At 42.0% G+C, this 15000-nt stretch overlaps 1 protein-coding gene across 1 annotated transcript in view; it reads right to left on the bottom strand.

Annotated features, from left to right (window-relative positions):
* Window positions 1-15000, bottom strand: part of LOC122258508 (sodium- and chloride-dependent GABA transporter 2) — a 19898-nt gene that overhangs the window by 1136 nt on the left and 3762 nt on the right. The window contains exons 2-12 of the mRNA XM_043024502.2: window positions 7384-7515; window positions 7106-7235; window positions 6731-6832; window positions 6236-6384; window positions 5862-5980; window positions 4191-4419; window positions 3869-3990; window positions 3584-3712; window positions 3229-3432; window positions 2938-3108; window positions 1-2751 (exon numbers count right to left, since the gene is read on the bottom strand). The exon at window positions 1-2751 is cut by the window's left edge and continues 1136 nt beyond it. Of these exons, the coding sequence (XP_042880436.1) occupies window positions 2626-2751; window positions 2938-3108; window positions 3229-3432; window positions 3584-3712; window positions 3869-3990; window positions 4191-4419; window positions 5862-5980; window positions 6236-6384; window positions 6731-6832; window positions 7106-7235; window positions 7384-7515 (1613 nt within the window). The 3' untranslated portion in view covers window positions 1-2625. The remainder of the gene's footprint in view (window positions 2752-2937; window positions 3109-3228; window positions 3433-3583; window positions 3713-3868; window positions 3991-4190; window positions 4420-5861; window positions 5981-6235; window positions 6385-6730; window positions 6833-7105; window positions 7236-7383; window positions 7516-15000) is intronic.

The following is a 15000-nucleotide window of genomic DNA, read 5'->3' as shown; positions in this document are numbered from 1 at the left end:
GTAATTGGTTCTAAGCTCTAATACTAAATATAGTTCACAGAACTTATGCCAAGGACAGGCAGATGAGGTTGCTATTTTTAGACAAACTTGCTGAGCACTTGAGCACCTCAAACGAAAGACAGGGTTTCGTCCCCTAGATTTGTGATCGCGAATACAGCAAGTCCTCTGAGTCTCCACGAGATTATTAACAATGGCGATTTAACACTGGTACAACGACGAATTATTCTCTTGCTGACCTCTGGATAGCTTTTTGAATGCCCTCATATCTTGGCAAGAATTTTGATAAAAGTCAATACTAAAAACAATGGAGAGAGACCAAAGAAAAAAAAATAGCAACTACCTCATTCAGACTGAGAGATATATAAAAATCATCCTTAAGATAACAAGAAAAAAGAAAGAAAAACTAAACTCCATTTTCGTAAAGAAATGGAAGACAATAGCAAATCGATAACATGGTTTCTCCCCAATGAAATGTGTTGTGCATGATCTGAACAATCAAGATGGAAGTGAACGAAAAAAAAATACATAGAGTGAATGTACATGGCTTTGAATGTGACGGCAAAAAAAAAAGAAAAAAAATCTACTGGATGTGAATGGCTGAAGCGAGAACAATGGAATGCTAAAAAAAACCTTAGCCCCAGATAACCGCTCCCCACTTCCAGACAGGGGTTTTAACGGAGCCCGTAGTTCCAATGGTGCTGTGGCTGTGTCGATGAGAAAATGAATGATTCCTATTACAAGATCAACAAAGATTCTCGAATTCCTAAAACCAAAGGATTCGGGATTTATTATCAATTCTTAAATACAAAAAGGAGCATAATTCAAATTCATTCCTTTCTTTAAAAGCAAGTCATTAGTATCATCTACTTATATATACACGTATAGATTTGTACATGAAAACAAAGGCAATGAAAACTGGATTATGCTTATGCCTTCACTTTTTACATAATAAAATGTGAAATATATAATAATAATAATAATAATAATAATAATAATAATAGCAATAAAAAGATTCTGTCTTCGGTGACGCATTTTTTAAGTGGAAAAGAAATTTACTTTAAAGATTATTTTATCTTCGTGAGAAACAACAACTTAGATATCCTTTTTACCTCATCCTTTACACCCTCTACGTTAAGATAAGTCTAAATATGCCGAATCAAGAATCAAATATCTTTTAAGAACCCAGAATATCTATTATCTGTATATATATATATATTATTTCAAGTGTACGAAAACGATCCTAATATGAGACAATTTCCTCGACCTTCAATGAATATATCAACAACAGACACCGCAAGACAGCAAAATAATTTCTTTAAACTCTAACTAATATTGTGATAAAATTTCCCTCCTTACATCCTTTCAGCCTGTACTTGAAGCAGGCCTAGAGCATCACAGATGTATCCTAATCACTACTTACATTTATGTCTATACTAATGGTATGTTATTATGTATGCTTGTTATAATGATTCACAATGACATCTACGAAAATAGACAACAAGACGATGAATTGATGAGTCCTGACGATGAGAATATGCGTAGATAAACAATGATGATTACAACAGATCCATGTAGGCGAAGAAAAAACGACAGCTTTGGCCGCTTTTAGCCTCCCACGAGTCTTAACCTTAGGCATATTCAAAGTAGCAGTGGAGACCCTATTGATGTTGTTTTTCTTCTTCTTTTATATAAAGAATGTATACTATTTATGTCGCACTCGATCGTTTTCTATGAATTACTTCAATCTTCTTTGTTTCTCTCTTCCGGTATTTCTTCAGTCTCGTTGCCTCGATCTTGAAAGGCTTCGTGTTCTAATCTTCTTGGTGCTTGTGTTCATCGAACCGCCACTCGTTTTCCGCAATTTCAAATAAGATTTATCTTGGTTTATACTTATGATTTGTTTATGACACTTCTTTCGAGGAGACAAGCAAACTAGAGTACAGGCGGCAAAGTTGAAGTACTGCACGCAATGGTTGTCAAATACTTATTGTGCTTTTGTGTATAAACAAAGCATTCTTGTAGGTAACAACTCATCTGAAATTATATCTGACTAAGCTTAAATTATACTTAATTCTGATTCTCTGAAATAAATAAAATATCTTCAGGACTACAGGATTTTTTTCCCACAAGTGTTTTAAATTAGCTACAAGATGCTATTTACGCATACACTATAAATTTATGCTTGCTCCTCATCTATATACGTCTTAGACACTATGTCAAAACACTGCAATGAGCAAAAGATGTACCTGGAATCTCAACGTCTTCATAAAAACAAAGGATCTTGGAGCGCAGCACATTGTTTCCATTACTCAACATCTATTGTACAGGTATAATTCTGCTGAATTCTAAAACGCCCGAGCCACATGGCCGCTCTTGACAATGAGCAAGAGTCAACGGCATTTTCAACCCATATTCCTTCTCGGTGTTAAAAAGGTGAAGAACTCTGAGGCATCTCTGTCCCGTTGCGAAGTTTCAAGCCCATTCCGTAAACAAACGCGTCCCGTCGAGCGTCAATCCCAACCCCACAACACGACCCGCAGTTTGGATTTACCACAGGATGCCGCCGTCAGATGCAGGAACACCAACTTCACTCCTTTTGGCTGACTCCTTTGGAAGAGAGGGGATTTATGCGTTCTCGGTGAGGGGGTCCATCGTCATGGTCTTCTTGTACTCGATGTGAGGATTGTCTTCCCAGTCCTCGGCCCTCAGGTGGTGCGCCTTGAGGATCGGGCGGGTGGAGGCAATCCATTTCTGCAACGGGAGGAACGTCTTAATTCTCTCACGGTCTGAACATGCCTTTGTTATCATGGCTATAAGACTGTACTCTGACTAATAGTTTTGCAATCGACCTTCATGTGAAAGAAAGAGAAGTTGATATAAAATAAAACATGTATTAAAACGTTCTTAATGACGGTAAATATCTCCTTCCTGACTCACCTCCCTGAAGGTTCCTGGGTACTGGAAGAATTTGTAGACGAGGTATCCTGGGATCCAGATGAGCGAGCAGAAGCAGAGGATCCACCCACAGCCTTGAGCCCAGGCAGGGTACACATAGGTCTTGTTGTATGTCAGAGGCGTGTGGAACACAATGGCGAAAATAACCATGGCCTGAAAAAACGAAGACCAAGATTATTTAGAACATTTATCAATCACTGCCAGGAAAAACAAAAATAATATACTGTAAATAGACACAGAAAGATATCTTATTACTAAAATAAAATAACTTACCAAAGTGAGTGCCGGAGTAAGGAATTTCCAACAGACCATAAGCACAGGGTTAACAGTATATCCAAGCATCATCGCCATGTTGTCATAGAATCTCTTAGCACCGTAGACCCAGGCGATGACCATACTCTCACAGAAGCAGATGGTCAGGAGGATGATACCGCTGGCTGAGAAAGTGTCGAAGATTTGGAACACGTACATGCCGCCCTGATAAAAAAGAAATCAATGATAAAAAACAACTAAGCATATCCTGGGGGGAAATATCAGATGTATTCCTCATACCATAAAGCAGAATTTTTAGTTTATGTTAAAGAGTCATTGTGAATGTCACTATAGAAGTCATAAGTGAAATCCTCACCTGCATGACCATGGTGCAGCCAAGAATGAAGTCAAAGGTACACACGCCAAACACAAGAGCTTCACGGCGGCGGCCAACACGAAGGTAGTCGGGGAACAAGTCAACAATTGCAGTCACAACAGATTCGACCTGCAAATAGGAGACGCAGTTGGTTAGTTTCGTTCGCAGACTTACTTCTCCACTTCTCAGTCACCTTATATCTTAAGATTCAGAGTATTTGCAGGGCCTTTGCGACTATACAAGCCCATTTCAACATTTCGGAACTATCGAAAAGAAGATACCGACCTGCACGAATTGCGAGTCCAACCCGACCATGAGAATCATGCAGAAGAAGAGGGCAGACCAGAGGGGAGCCAGGGGCATGGAGGCCATTGCTTTTGGGTAAGCGATGAAGGCCAACCCAGGTCCTGCAAGAGGAAATTTCACACCTGAGGTTAATATATACCATCTTTTAATTATCTTTTTCTTTCTTTCAACCCAGGAGAAACTCGAGCTTCTCTCCCCAATTGCGGTGAGAAATTCCATGCTGATAAAACTATACTTTCAACTAGTGTATGAATAATTAAAAGCTAGAAGAAGGTCCGACAAACCAAAGAGCGTTACTGACCTGCCTCGGCTACCTCTTCCATGGGGAGCTCGAGCTGGTAACTCATGAAGCCGAGAACACTGAAGATGCCAAATCCAGCAAAGAGCGAAGTCATCGAGTTACACACACAGAGGAAGGTGCACTGCTTGATGAAGTTGTTGTTGAACTTGTTGTAGGAGCCCAGAGCGATCATGCCACCGAGTGCCACCGCGTACGAGTAGAAGACCTGAGTACCGGCGTCGTTCCACACCTGTTAGAGGAAGAAGAGACTGATGACCGACCTGTAACCCGGCTCAGCGACCTGTGGAGCACATAATCCACATGCCATATGACCAGTGTTTCAAGTATGACATATTTCAATGTCCCATTTTGAGTTTCTATACAAAAGACCAAGATGGTAAACAATGTAGGGCTTCATACTTGGCCGGGGTTGGTCTATCATTAGAGCAGTCACGTTGATGTAGAGGTTCTCCACATTTTTTTTTTTTTTTTTTTTTTTTTTTTTTTTTTTTTTTTTTTTTATGCATTGACAACTAGTCCTTAACTGTTACCATCTTTGACTGTGTCCAGTTTTGCTCCACAATAAACTTACTGCAGTTTTGATAATAAACAAAATAAATAAATAAAGTAAACATATAAAAACGAAAAACAAAAATGCTGTTTTTACATAGACGTCTCTCACTGCAGAAGTTTAACCACGAGGGACTTCACTTATGTGGCTCGCATTGTTGTGAGAAAGATGCTAAACATATGGAGGTACAGACATTGAATTTCACAAATACAAGCCTAGACAAACAACTTACTGCAGTGAATAGTCCTTTGGAAGGAAAGGATTACTGACGGCATGTAAGTTATTCCGATTGCGAAATCATGACTTTATTCTTCCATCATTCTTATGGACATAGTTCGTCTATAATTCATTCTGCACCGATACGCTTCACGCATCTTCCTCCTTTATTTCACAAGAGCAGGTCACGCTGCTGGTATCAGAGTGCATTTCTCTCATGGAAAAGTTTCCCGTTTTCATCAGCAGTTACACAAACACAGGTCACAGATAAGGACTAGGTGTCATCAAGGTCTCTCATCAGTTCCAGGAGAGACATGTGCTCGTGAACTGCTCTACAGTATAGCAGACTTGTGCCCGGAAATGTCAGTGCATAGCCAGGAAAGCAATGAACTTCAAGCTCAGGAACCGCTCTTTTCCAAAAACAAAAATCAGCAGCACGACAATAAATATATATGTGTATATATAAATATATATACTGACAGATCTGAGACACAAATTTCGTCATGCCGGACAACTTTCTTCTCATTCTCCCCCCGTCGACCAGGGCTAATAGGAAGACCTGAATCAACAAGCAATCTTAAAAGACACAGCCACTTTCCCCCATCATAGTTCGTGGCAATATCAGAAGGACTGGGTCTGGGTCTGTAGCTGAGGGATTTGCAACGATGTCCCAGCCAATAATCTAAAATACTATACACAAACATCACACACAATAAATTTGAGATATAAATGAGTAACGAAACATCTGACAGAGAGAGGTGTTGGGGAGGAGACTGGTAATCGATCCATTAACCGTAAGTTTTACCTGTTTTTTCATGTTTATCGTTGATGTAACATTGCAGACGAGACCGCCCACTGCCGCGACCGAATGCCCTGCCTTTGGTCCTGAAAACACTGATTATTACCTGATATTCGAGGACTTTCTCCCATTTAGGCTCGAGGTAGAATCGGATACCCTCAGAAGCACCTGGCAGCGTTGCTCCGCGAACTAGGAGTGCCGTTAGCATCACATACGGGAAAGTGGCTGTAAAGAGGTCTTGTTAGTCCTGCATCATCATCATATCAAATCACCTCTGGAACAGAATGCTCGTTAATACAGAACGTCCCAGCTCGCTCTTTGTCCCGAGGGGGGGTTGTCATGTCTGTTTCCGTTAAATGGCAGCTATTTCAAATATGCCAAGTATAGCAATCAGGGAGGAGAGAGAAAAAAATTGGCTGTGACGGATGTGATTATGTTATTTATTCGGGTTACCACCGGAGCATTCGATTTCGAACCTACCTGTGAAATACATGATCTTGCCCGTAACTTTCACTCCCTTCCAGATGGCGAAGTAGGTGAGGACCCAAGAAAAGAGGAGTGTGCCGAAGAGAGGCCAGACCATGGAGCCCATCTCGTCGACGCCGTCAGTGATTTGAAGGACGCGGCGGCTGCAAGAGGCAAATGAGTTGAAGTTCATCGTTTTAAAGATATTTTCTAGTCATATGATAAACTTTGAAGTTGTTATTCTTAAGCTCGTCCAATTCCTCTTCGCTGTGATTGTGCGTATATCGAATCGAGATGCTAGCTAATTTGAAAAACTAATTCTAGACTTCGGAAGTAATCTTATTTATATTAATCGTATCATATTTTTGAAGAGCCAATTTACAAACTCAAGAGACAACAAACATACTATAGAAGCTTAACACAGATTACTAAAAATTCCTATTTTAATAAGCAAGTTTCCAGACCACATAACTGCAAGACCCAACTCAAAAGAGATAACAAGACACTCACTCCCAAAACTCCACAACTGAATCCTTCGGCGTCTTGTTAAGGGCCTTAATCTCTTCGATAACGGTGTGGTTGCCAGCGGAAACACAACAATCAGTGTTCCACCTGGATGGGGAAGAAGGAAAATAAAAAGAAAGATTTTAAACGGTTGTTACTTTTGAGACTATCCATGAGATGTCTAATATTAAAATAATTATAACGTTTACTTTTGAGACTATCCATGAGATGTCTAATATTAAAATAATTATAGCGTTATGTTGGAAAAAAAAAACATCATCGGTGCCACTTTTAGAAACGCTATTCGAGATAATAAAGCAAGGTATGAAAAACAGGCGACAGCAAATCGATAAAGTGAGTGACAAAGAAACGTTTTCTCACCAGTTTCCACAGGAGGCCCAAGGCAATTCAGCCTGGAAGGAGTAGATGAAATAATAGAACGCCCAGGATATAATCACGATGTAATAAACGTTGAGCCAGTTACATACTACGATTGCAGCGTAACCGATACCTGTAATGAAAAAAAAAATGATGAATAGGTAAATAAATACATCCATTAATGAAGGAGAAGGTAAAAATAAGGAAAAAGAGAACAGATCACGTATTGAATGTTACGTAAGCGAGTTATTCATTCACAAACAGAGCCAGTTTACACGTACCTTGGAAAAGCGGCGACATTTTCCATACCGAAATTCCTCCTTCACTCATAAACTGCCCAATGCCCACCTCAAGGAAGAACATGGGCATTCCGCCAATTAGCGCACATACCAAATACGGAATGAGGAAGGCACCTGTGCGAAGAAACAAAGAAAACAAAAATCAGCATGTTTATTACAATTCTAATATTTTATCTGAATTTGAGAGACGTAAAGAAAATAAAACCTGGCTGGAAAAAGTCTCCCAAGAGTCAATCATATGATTTCTTTCTCTCGATGTGGATATTCGAAATCTCTCCAAACTCCACTGTGGCAATCTATAACCTCAAGGAGTTATTTAAGGGGATAAAGAAGAAGTAGGTCTCTGAAAGAAAATGTAGGTCACGGTCAGGCCTAATGTGCCTACGTTCCTCTTGGCACGGGGACTAGCCACCTTTCCCATCAGCTGGAGAGTACGCACCACCTGTGAATCGGTTTCGAACGCCAGCTGCGAATGCTTTTTTCCCGTCCTGTTTACTGAATGTAAAGCAAGAAGTTCACTTAGGCTAATGGAAGCTTCCTAATATCTTCTCTCTTTTCGATATGTTCATGTATTTTAATTCAGCTTTTTTGCACTGGTTTTGCATGTCCATTTACGGTCACGGGAAGCGATGCGGCTGAGCAACAGTTTAACAATGCAACAGATACAATGCAACAGCCAAAATGCAACAGCCACAGTCCCGTCCCATGCCTTATCTTTAGTAGAGTGAATCGTCATGAGAATTTTCCTTTCCTCTAGGTTATTGCGTGCAGTTGATGAGCAACCATACTTCCTGCTAGCATGTGGGCCAAGGGTAAGGCAGGTTCGATAATCGATTACATAGCGTGCAACTTATTCTTTGACGTCGGAAGCATAAGAAATAGGCGTGTGTGGGGTGTGGGGTGGGGGGTGGGGGGTAGAAAAGAGGAAAAAAGTTTTGAAAAGTAGTAAGTAATCGTCTTTTTGTTGGATTTTGTAACTAATCTGGATATCGAATAGATTATTGTAAGTAGAAGGTACTGATTTTTTATAAACAAAATTCAAATTGAAACAGGAATAAAAAATTGAAAGAATATATTAAAAAAGAACACCTATTAGACGAGATAGATAACAAAAATAAAAAAAAGGCTAGTGGAACGTGACGGGAAAAGTAGACGCATAATACATGGCGCATGAACGCATACACTCGCCCGACCTTGCTAACCTACGAGAGGTAAACAGGACCGAGCAAGAGCAACTGCTGGAGCATATTGATTAGTCTTGGCGCCCCATACACGAGCGAGCTGGTGTCGTTGCCCATTGCAAGTGTACCATCTGACCCTCCTCAACCCTCTCCCCTCAGCCTCCCCTCTGCAGAGACAGGCTAATTTTAAGCTCTGGTATAATGAGAGAGAGAGAGAGATAGAGAGAGATAGATTGATAGATAGATAGAGAGAGAGAGAGAGAGAGAGAGAGAGAGAGAGAGAGAGAGAGAGAGAGAGAGAGAGAGAGAGAGAGAGAGGTTGAACTCTAGGGATGATTGAAAGAAAAAAAAATAAAACTCTTTGAGTTAGAAAAACGTCCTAAGCTCTAGGGCAATGCTAGATGGTCTCTTTGGTCTATTAGAAAGGGATGAGTAGCACACGAGGGGAAAGGAGGGGAAAGGAAGGGGGGAGGGGGGTAAAGATAAAAAGAAGCCCCTCACAAATGACGTGGATGAGCTAAAAGTAGATGGGCGACTCGCACCTGCTGGAGGGCGTGAACGCGCGCACCTCTGTGCTTGCGTGGGTGGGTGTGTTTGGGTGTTACTTAATGTGAGGGAATGTGTGAGTGAGTGAGGGAGTGTGTGAGCATGTGATTGTTTGAGTGAGTGTATCGCTGAGTCAGTGTGTGTGTGTGTGTGTGTGTGTGTGTGTGTGTGTGTGTGTGTGTGTGTGTGTGTGTGTGTGTGTGTGTGTGTGTGTGTGTGCGAGCGTGTGTAGATTTTCAACCTAGTATGTGCGAGACGAGACTATTTATTGATTTTTACGTTTGTTTGTATCACTGTTTTTGTCTGGGCTGCTAGGAAACTGGGAGGAAACAGAAGTCAAGGAATGGAAAGAGAGAGAGGGAGAGAGAGAGAGAGAGAGAGAGAGAGAGAGAGAGAAAGAGACAGAACGAGAGAGAGAGAGAGAGAGAGAGAGAGAGAGAGAGAGAGAGAGAGAAAAGAGAAAGAAAGAGAAAGAGAAAAAAAAAGAGAAAGAAAAAGAGAAAGAGAGAGAGAGAGAGAGAGAGAGAGAGAGAGAGAGAGAGAGAGAGAGAGAGAGAGAGAGAGAGAGAGAGAGGAGAGAGAGAGAGAGAGAGGGAGAGAGAGAGAAAGGCCACCTTGGTAAGTCGGAGACATTAATATGGTTTCTTTTGACTTACAGACATTCCATTCGCATCTCTTCTATTTCTCTTTCATTTCCCGTTTGGGGATTATTCTTCACTCTCGGCATCCTAACCTACCATCATTTTTTTTTTTCTTTCTTTCTGTCTACACCTTTCTCTTCTCTCTCTATCACTCCCTCCTCTTATCTCTCACTCCCTTCTCTTCTCTTCCCTACTTCTCTCTTTCACTCCCTCTTCTTCTCTCTTTCACTCCCTCTTCTTCTCTCTCTCACTCCCTTCCCTTCTCTTTCTCACCCTCTCTAGCCCTATCCCATGTCGTTCAATTCGATGCAACACAACATTTCCACAGGATTGGGGTGCTGGCTGTCACCATGAGACAGGTGAGCACAGGAAGGGATAGTCAGTCAGCTGCTCTAAACATGATAACGTTCTAAGTCATCCTTTAACGGGATGAGAGAGAGAGAGAGAGAGAGAGAGAGAGAGAGAGAGAGAGAGAGAGAGAGAGAGAGAGAGAGAGAGAGAGAGAGAGAGAGAGAGAGAGAGAGAGAGAGAAGGAAGGAATAATCTTCATCTACCTGTCTGTTTATCGGGCGCACTCGGGTGTACATATATATCTATCCATATATATATATATATATATATATATATATATATCTATATATATATATATATATATATATATATGGATAGATATATAGATAGATAAATAGATATATGTATATATATATATATATATATATATATATATATATATATATATAGATATATGTGTGTGTGTGTGTGTGTGTGTGTGTGTATATATATGTGTGTGTATGTGTATATATAACCCGCCCCCTCCCCTCCCCCTCCCTCACCCCCTCCGAGCCATAAAGACCCGGCGCAGATGGCTGATGACGGTGAGAGTATCGCGGATGATTGAGTCCTTCCTCCTGCCCCTATGTCACTCCATCAGCGCCCCTGACATGACGTGATCGCCGCGTTAAGGCAGCGGCGTTACCCAACAACAATGCCAGCTCGCCTTGTCAGCTTTTGGTATTTAGGGATGGATGCGGCAGCAGGCAGGCGTTTCAAGGTTTGAGCTGACTCTATCACTACCGGAGAGAGAGAGAGAGGGAGGGAGGGAGGGAGGGAGAGGGAGAGGGAGAGGGAGGAAGGGAGGGAGGGAGGGAGGGAGGGAGGGAGAGAGAGAGAGAGGGAGGGAGGGAGGGAGGGAGGGAGGGAGAGAGAGGGAGGGAGGGAGAGAGAGAGAGGGAGTGAGAGAGAGAATCAGTGAGTGAGTGAGAGAGAGAATGAGAAAATGAGAAAATGAGAGAGAGAGAGAGAGAGAGAGAGAGAGAGAGAGAGAGAGAGAGAGAGAGAGAGAGAGAGAGAGAGAGAGAGAGAGAGAGAGAGAGAGAGAATGTCTGTTCGGCCTGGAGGTTATCACCGAGTTGTTCCAACAGTCTCTCCCCGAACATACGAGTCAGAATGCAAATTTGCAAACGAGTTCCTTACGCCCGCAGAGAGTGAGGGCGCGACGAAGAGGGGAAGAGGAAAACCCGGCTCAACTCCCAGAGGCGGCGGGGAGGGGAGGGGAGGTGAGGGGGTGAGGGAGGGGAGACGTCGCTAACATTTCGCGGAAATGTCGGAGTGGAAAGAGGGTGGTCGGTGGGTAATGGGGAGGGGGAGGGGGGTCGAGAGAGAGAAAAATAAATAAAATGCTTGATCGTCTTAATGAAAAACTGTCTATACTTATATACAGGACCTCTAGTTCTACCTGGGTGTAGGGGAAAAAAAGTCTTTTCCTCTTCCAGTGCTCTGTCTGCCGCGGTGTATAGCATGACATGGTTAGCGCCACGTGTTAGAATCATCAGCCGGCACCTCGAGCGCATGTGTATTGACTGGAGAGAAAAACTCTCTGTCTATGTCACAATCTCTCCTGAATCATTAAAATCAGAGAAAACAGCCACTGCTGTCCTTGATATCAATATAAAACGTCGATAAGAGCCAACGGGTGACACATAAGTATAAGGTGGTTAATAAATCATCGAAGTGGCACCTCCGCACATGCTGAGCCAGGAATCGCGCGCACCAGCTAACCTCTCAATGCCTATCTCAACATTTGCCTTCTTACTGTTACAATGCTTAATGAAAAAAAAAACAATCTAAGGTAATATAATTTTATCTATAAGATACCATTCAATCATAAGTAAAGATCACGTTCTAATACTAAACATAAAGCAAGGAGAGACTGTCAAAGAATGAATCAGACATACTCGCTGTCTGCGCTCACACGTCACGGAAACTTCCCACATTCGGACCAATCAGCGGCGAGGAAACTCGGGCCGACCAATAAACGTCGAGAGAATGTGAGCCCCCGATTTATCGAAACATTTGCCTTTATATCGCAACGTTTATCACTAATATGCCTAGATTATCATACGAGTGTTACAGCAGATGTCAGGGGAACGAAATAAATATATATATCTGTCTATACATTCTGTTGCAATGGGTATTAAAGGCGAAGGGAAAACATGATGTTTTAAGTCTTGAACGAAGGACTTCATGCATTTTCCCCTCTTTCGTTCAGCTGGCTTTACTTTCCGTCACCAGATCACGAATAGGAAATAATAAGAAATTGGATAAATAACTTCCCTAAATAATTATGTATTTGAATTGTCGAGCTATGTGGGGAAAAAAAGTCACGAAAATGTTAATTAATGACACCTTTGTAGTAGATATTAAGATATGTAAACCTATGTATTTTTTTTTCTCTCTCTCTTACATAATATTTTCCACAAATTTTGACATCACTACTATAGACTAAAACAAGGACAGAAGCTCGCGTATTTGTAACAGTGCAACAGTGAAACCAGGAAAATCAAAGAAAGAAAATACACAACTCCGTTCCCAATAGCCAACGGACTAGGATAGTTGTGGCGAAGGATGACTCGCACCCTCGTAAAAGGAAGGAAAATATACCCGAGGCCACAAGTTTTAGGAGGCACACAATCCCCCCCCACCCCCCAAGAAAAAAAAAAGCTGTGAATATCTTTTTTTTTTCTTGGAATTTACGCATATAACCTATGATCTTTCTGAAAATATTCCCAAGTCAGTTCGGAAACCAAAAAAATCTAAAAAAGAAGAAAAAAAATCTTAAAAAAAGAAAAAAAAAACCTAAGATAAAAAAACAAGCATTCATTCAGGGATACAACTTGCGTTGGGCGTAACAATCTTAAAAAAAAAAAAAAAAAGTCAAATTCTAAATATATCGACTCGTTGGCCTTGTGAGAGCCACATGTACGGCCCTGATCTTGAGGACTCTTAGTGTGGACGTGGGAGGTGGGGCTTGTGAGAGCTGGTCTCTGATTGGTGGAGATGCTGAGCCCTGATTGGTGGAGAAGAGGGCAGGGCATGTCAGCGGCAGAGGGAGAACCTGACCCCATTGGTTGAGAATAGGGTAGGGCATGGGTGGAGTAGGAGAGAGAGAGAGAGAGAGAGAGAGAGAGAGAGAGAGAGAGAGAGAGAGAGAGAGAGAGAGAGAGAGAGAGAGAGAGAGAGAGAGAGAGAGAGAGAGAGAGGGGGGAGAGCGAGAGAGAGAGAGAGAGAGAGACAGAGACAGAGAGAGAAATCTGATGTTTAAAGTCCATGCACATTGAAATTGCAATAAAGTGTTGCTGGTAGCATGATCAGGTAACATTAATGTTCATGTGGGAAGCGGCGGAGAAAGAGGCAATATAATTTGCATATGCGTGTATATACATGTACGTATATATGCATATATGTGTGTGTGTGTGTGTGTGTGTGTGTGTGTGTGTGTGTGTGTGTGTGTGTGTGTGTGTGTGTGTGTGTGTGTGTGTTTGTGTGTGTGTGTGTGTGTGTGTGTGTAAATAAAAAAAAAAAACAAGGCATGTCGAGTGGGTGTGGTATCCAACTGGGATCTAGATCCTTCTTTTCAATGAAATGACATAATACTTTTATCTTATCGCCATCCAACGATCGAGTTATAATCACCAAAGGATAAGATGTGATAAGGGATGAAATGACTTAAGGTATAATAGAGGGAATTTTTACTAGAAGAAAAAAGTTCAGTCTAATTACGAAATCTTAGAGGAGCAATACATATCACATTACAAATGAAAATAAACTAAAAAAAAAAAAAGCAAAAAAAGAAGAAGGAAATGACACTATAAAGAATTCATACAAATGCTCAAACGGGAAAAAAAGTACTGAATACACAAGCCACCCTAAGCCCCTGGTAAGATCCTACAGGGTTATTAAACGTCCTTGAGCACACCACAGGATGCCCGGCTATCTCCCCCTCCCCCTCCCTCCCCCTCCTCCCCCTCATCTTGGTCGTCCTCCTCCTCCCTTCTCCATCTTAGTCTTAAGTCTTACTCTCCATCCCTCCTTCCCTCCATCTAAGTCTTACTCCTTCTCCCTCCCCCCTCCCCCCTCCCTCCCCCTACCCTCGCCTCTACGTCTTATACCCCCCTCCCTTACCCACTCCTTCTTGGTGTTACTCTACCTCCCTTCCTCCTCCTTCTCTGTTCCCCCCCTCCTCCCTCACTCCTTCCCTACTCCTTCTTAGTCTCATCTGCCTATTCATATGTGCTCTATGGTTAGGGAGATTCTCTGTTTAAGATTTATAAATACATATATATTTTTTTTTCTCTTCTTCTTCTTCTTCTTTTTTTCTTTTTTTTTCATATTTTGAGATAAACCTTAGAGGGGGAGGCTGCTCACAGAAAACATATATCAGACCTATGATGAACTGGCATTGCTAATAATGCTAAATAATAACTTCCAACAATATTTAACATAGTAATAAACATAGCAAGGGCAAACAAAAATAATAATATAACAAAGGTAATCAGAAGAAGAAGAAGAGAGAGAGAGAGAGAGAGAGAGAGAGAGAGAGAGAGAGAGAGAGAGAGAGAGAGAGAGAGAGAGAGAGAGAGAGAGAGGGAGAGAGAGAGAAAGAGAGAGAGAGGGGGGCGGGGGGAGACAGCCAGGACATAGTGATCAACAGTCAAAGTGGGTGGGCGAGTGGGTGGTGGTGGAGGGGAGGAGGAGGAGGAGGAGGAGGAGGAGGAGGAGGAGGAGGAGGAGGAGGAGGAGGAGGAGGAGGAGGAGGAGGAGGAGGAGGAGGAGGAGGGGAGGAGGAGGAGGAGGAGAGGAGGAGGAGGAGGGAGGAGGAGGAGGAGGAGGAAGAGGAGAGAGAGGAGAGAGAGGAGAGAGAGGAGAGAGAGGAGGAGAGGAGGAGAGAGAGA

The sequence above is a fragment of the Penaeus japonicus genome, unplaced genomic scaffold (genome assembly GCF_977035675.1).
Source record: "Penaeus japonicus unplaced genomic scaffold, GWHDUDI00000001_assembly GWHDUDI00000024, whole genome shotgun sequence".
Lineage (NCBI taxonomy): Eukaryota > Metazoa > Arthropoda > Malacostraca > Decapoda > Penaeidae > Penaeus > Penaeus japonicus.
This window is presented reverse-complemented; position numbering and strand designations above follow the sequence as displayed.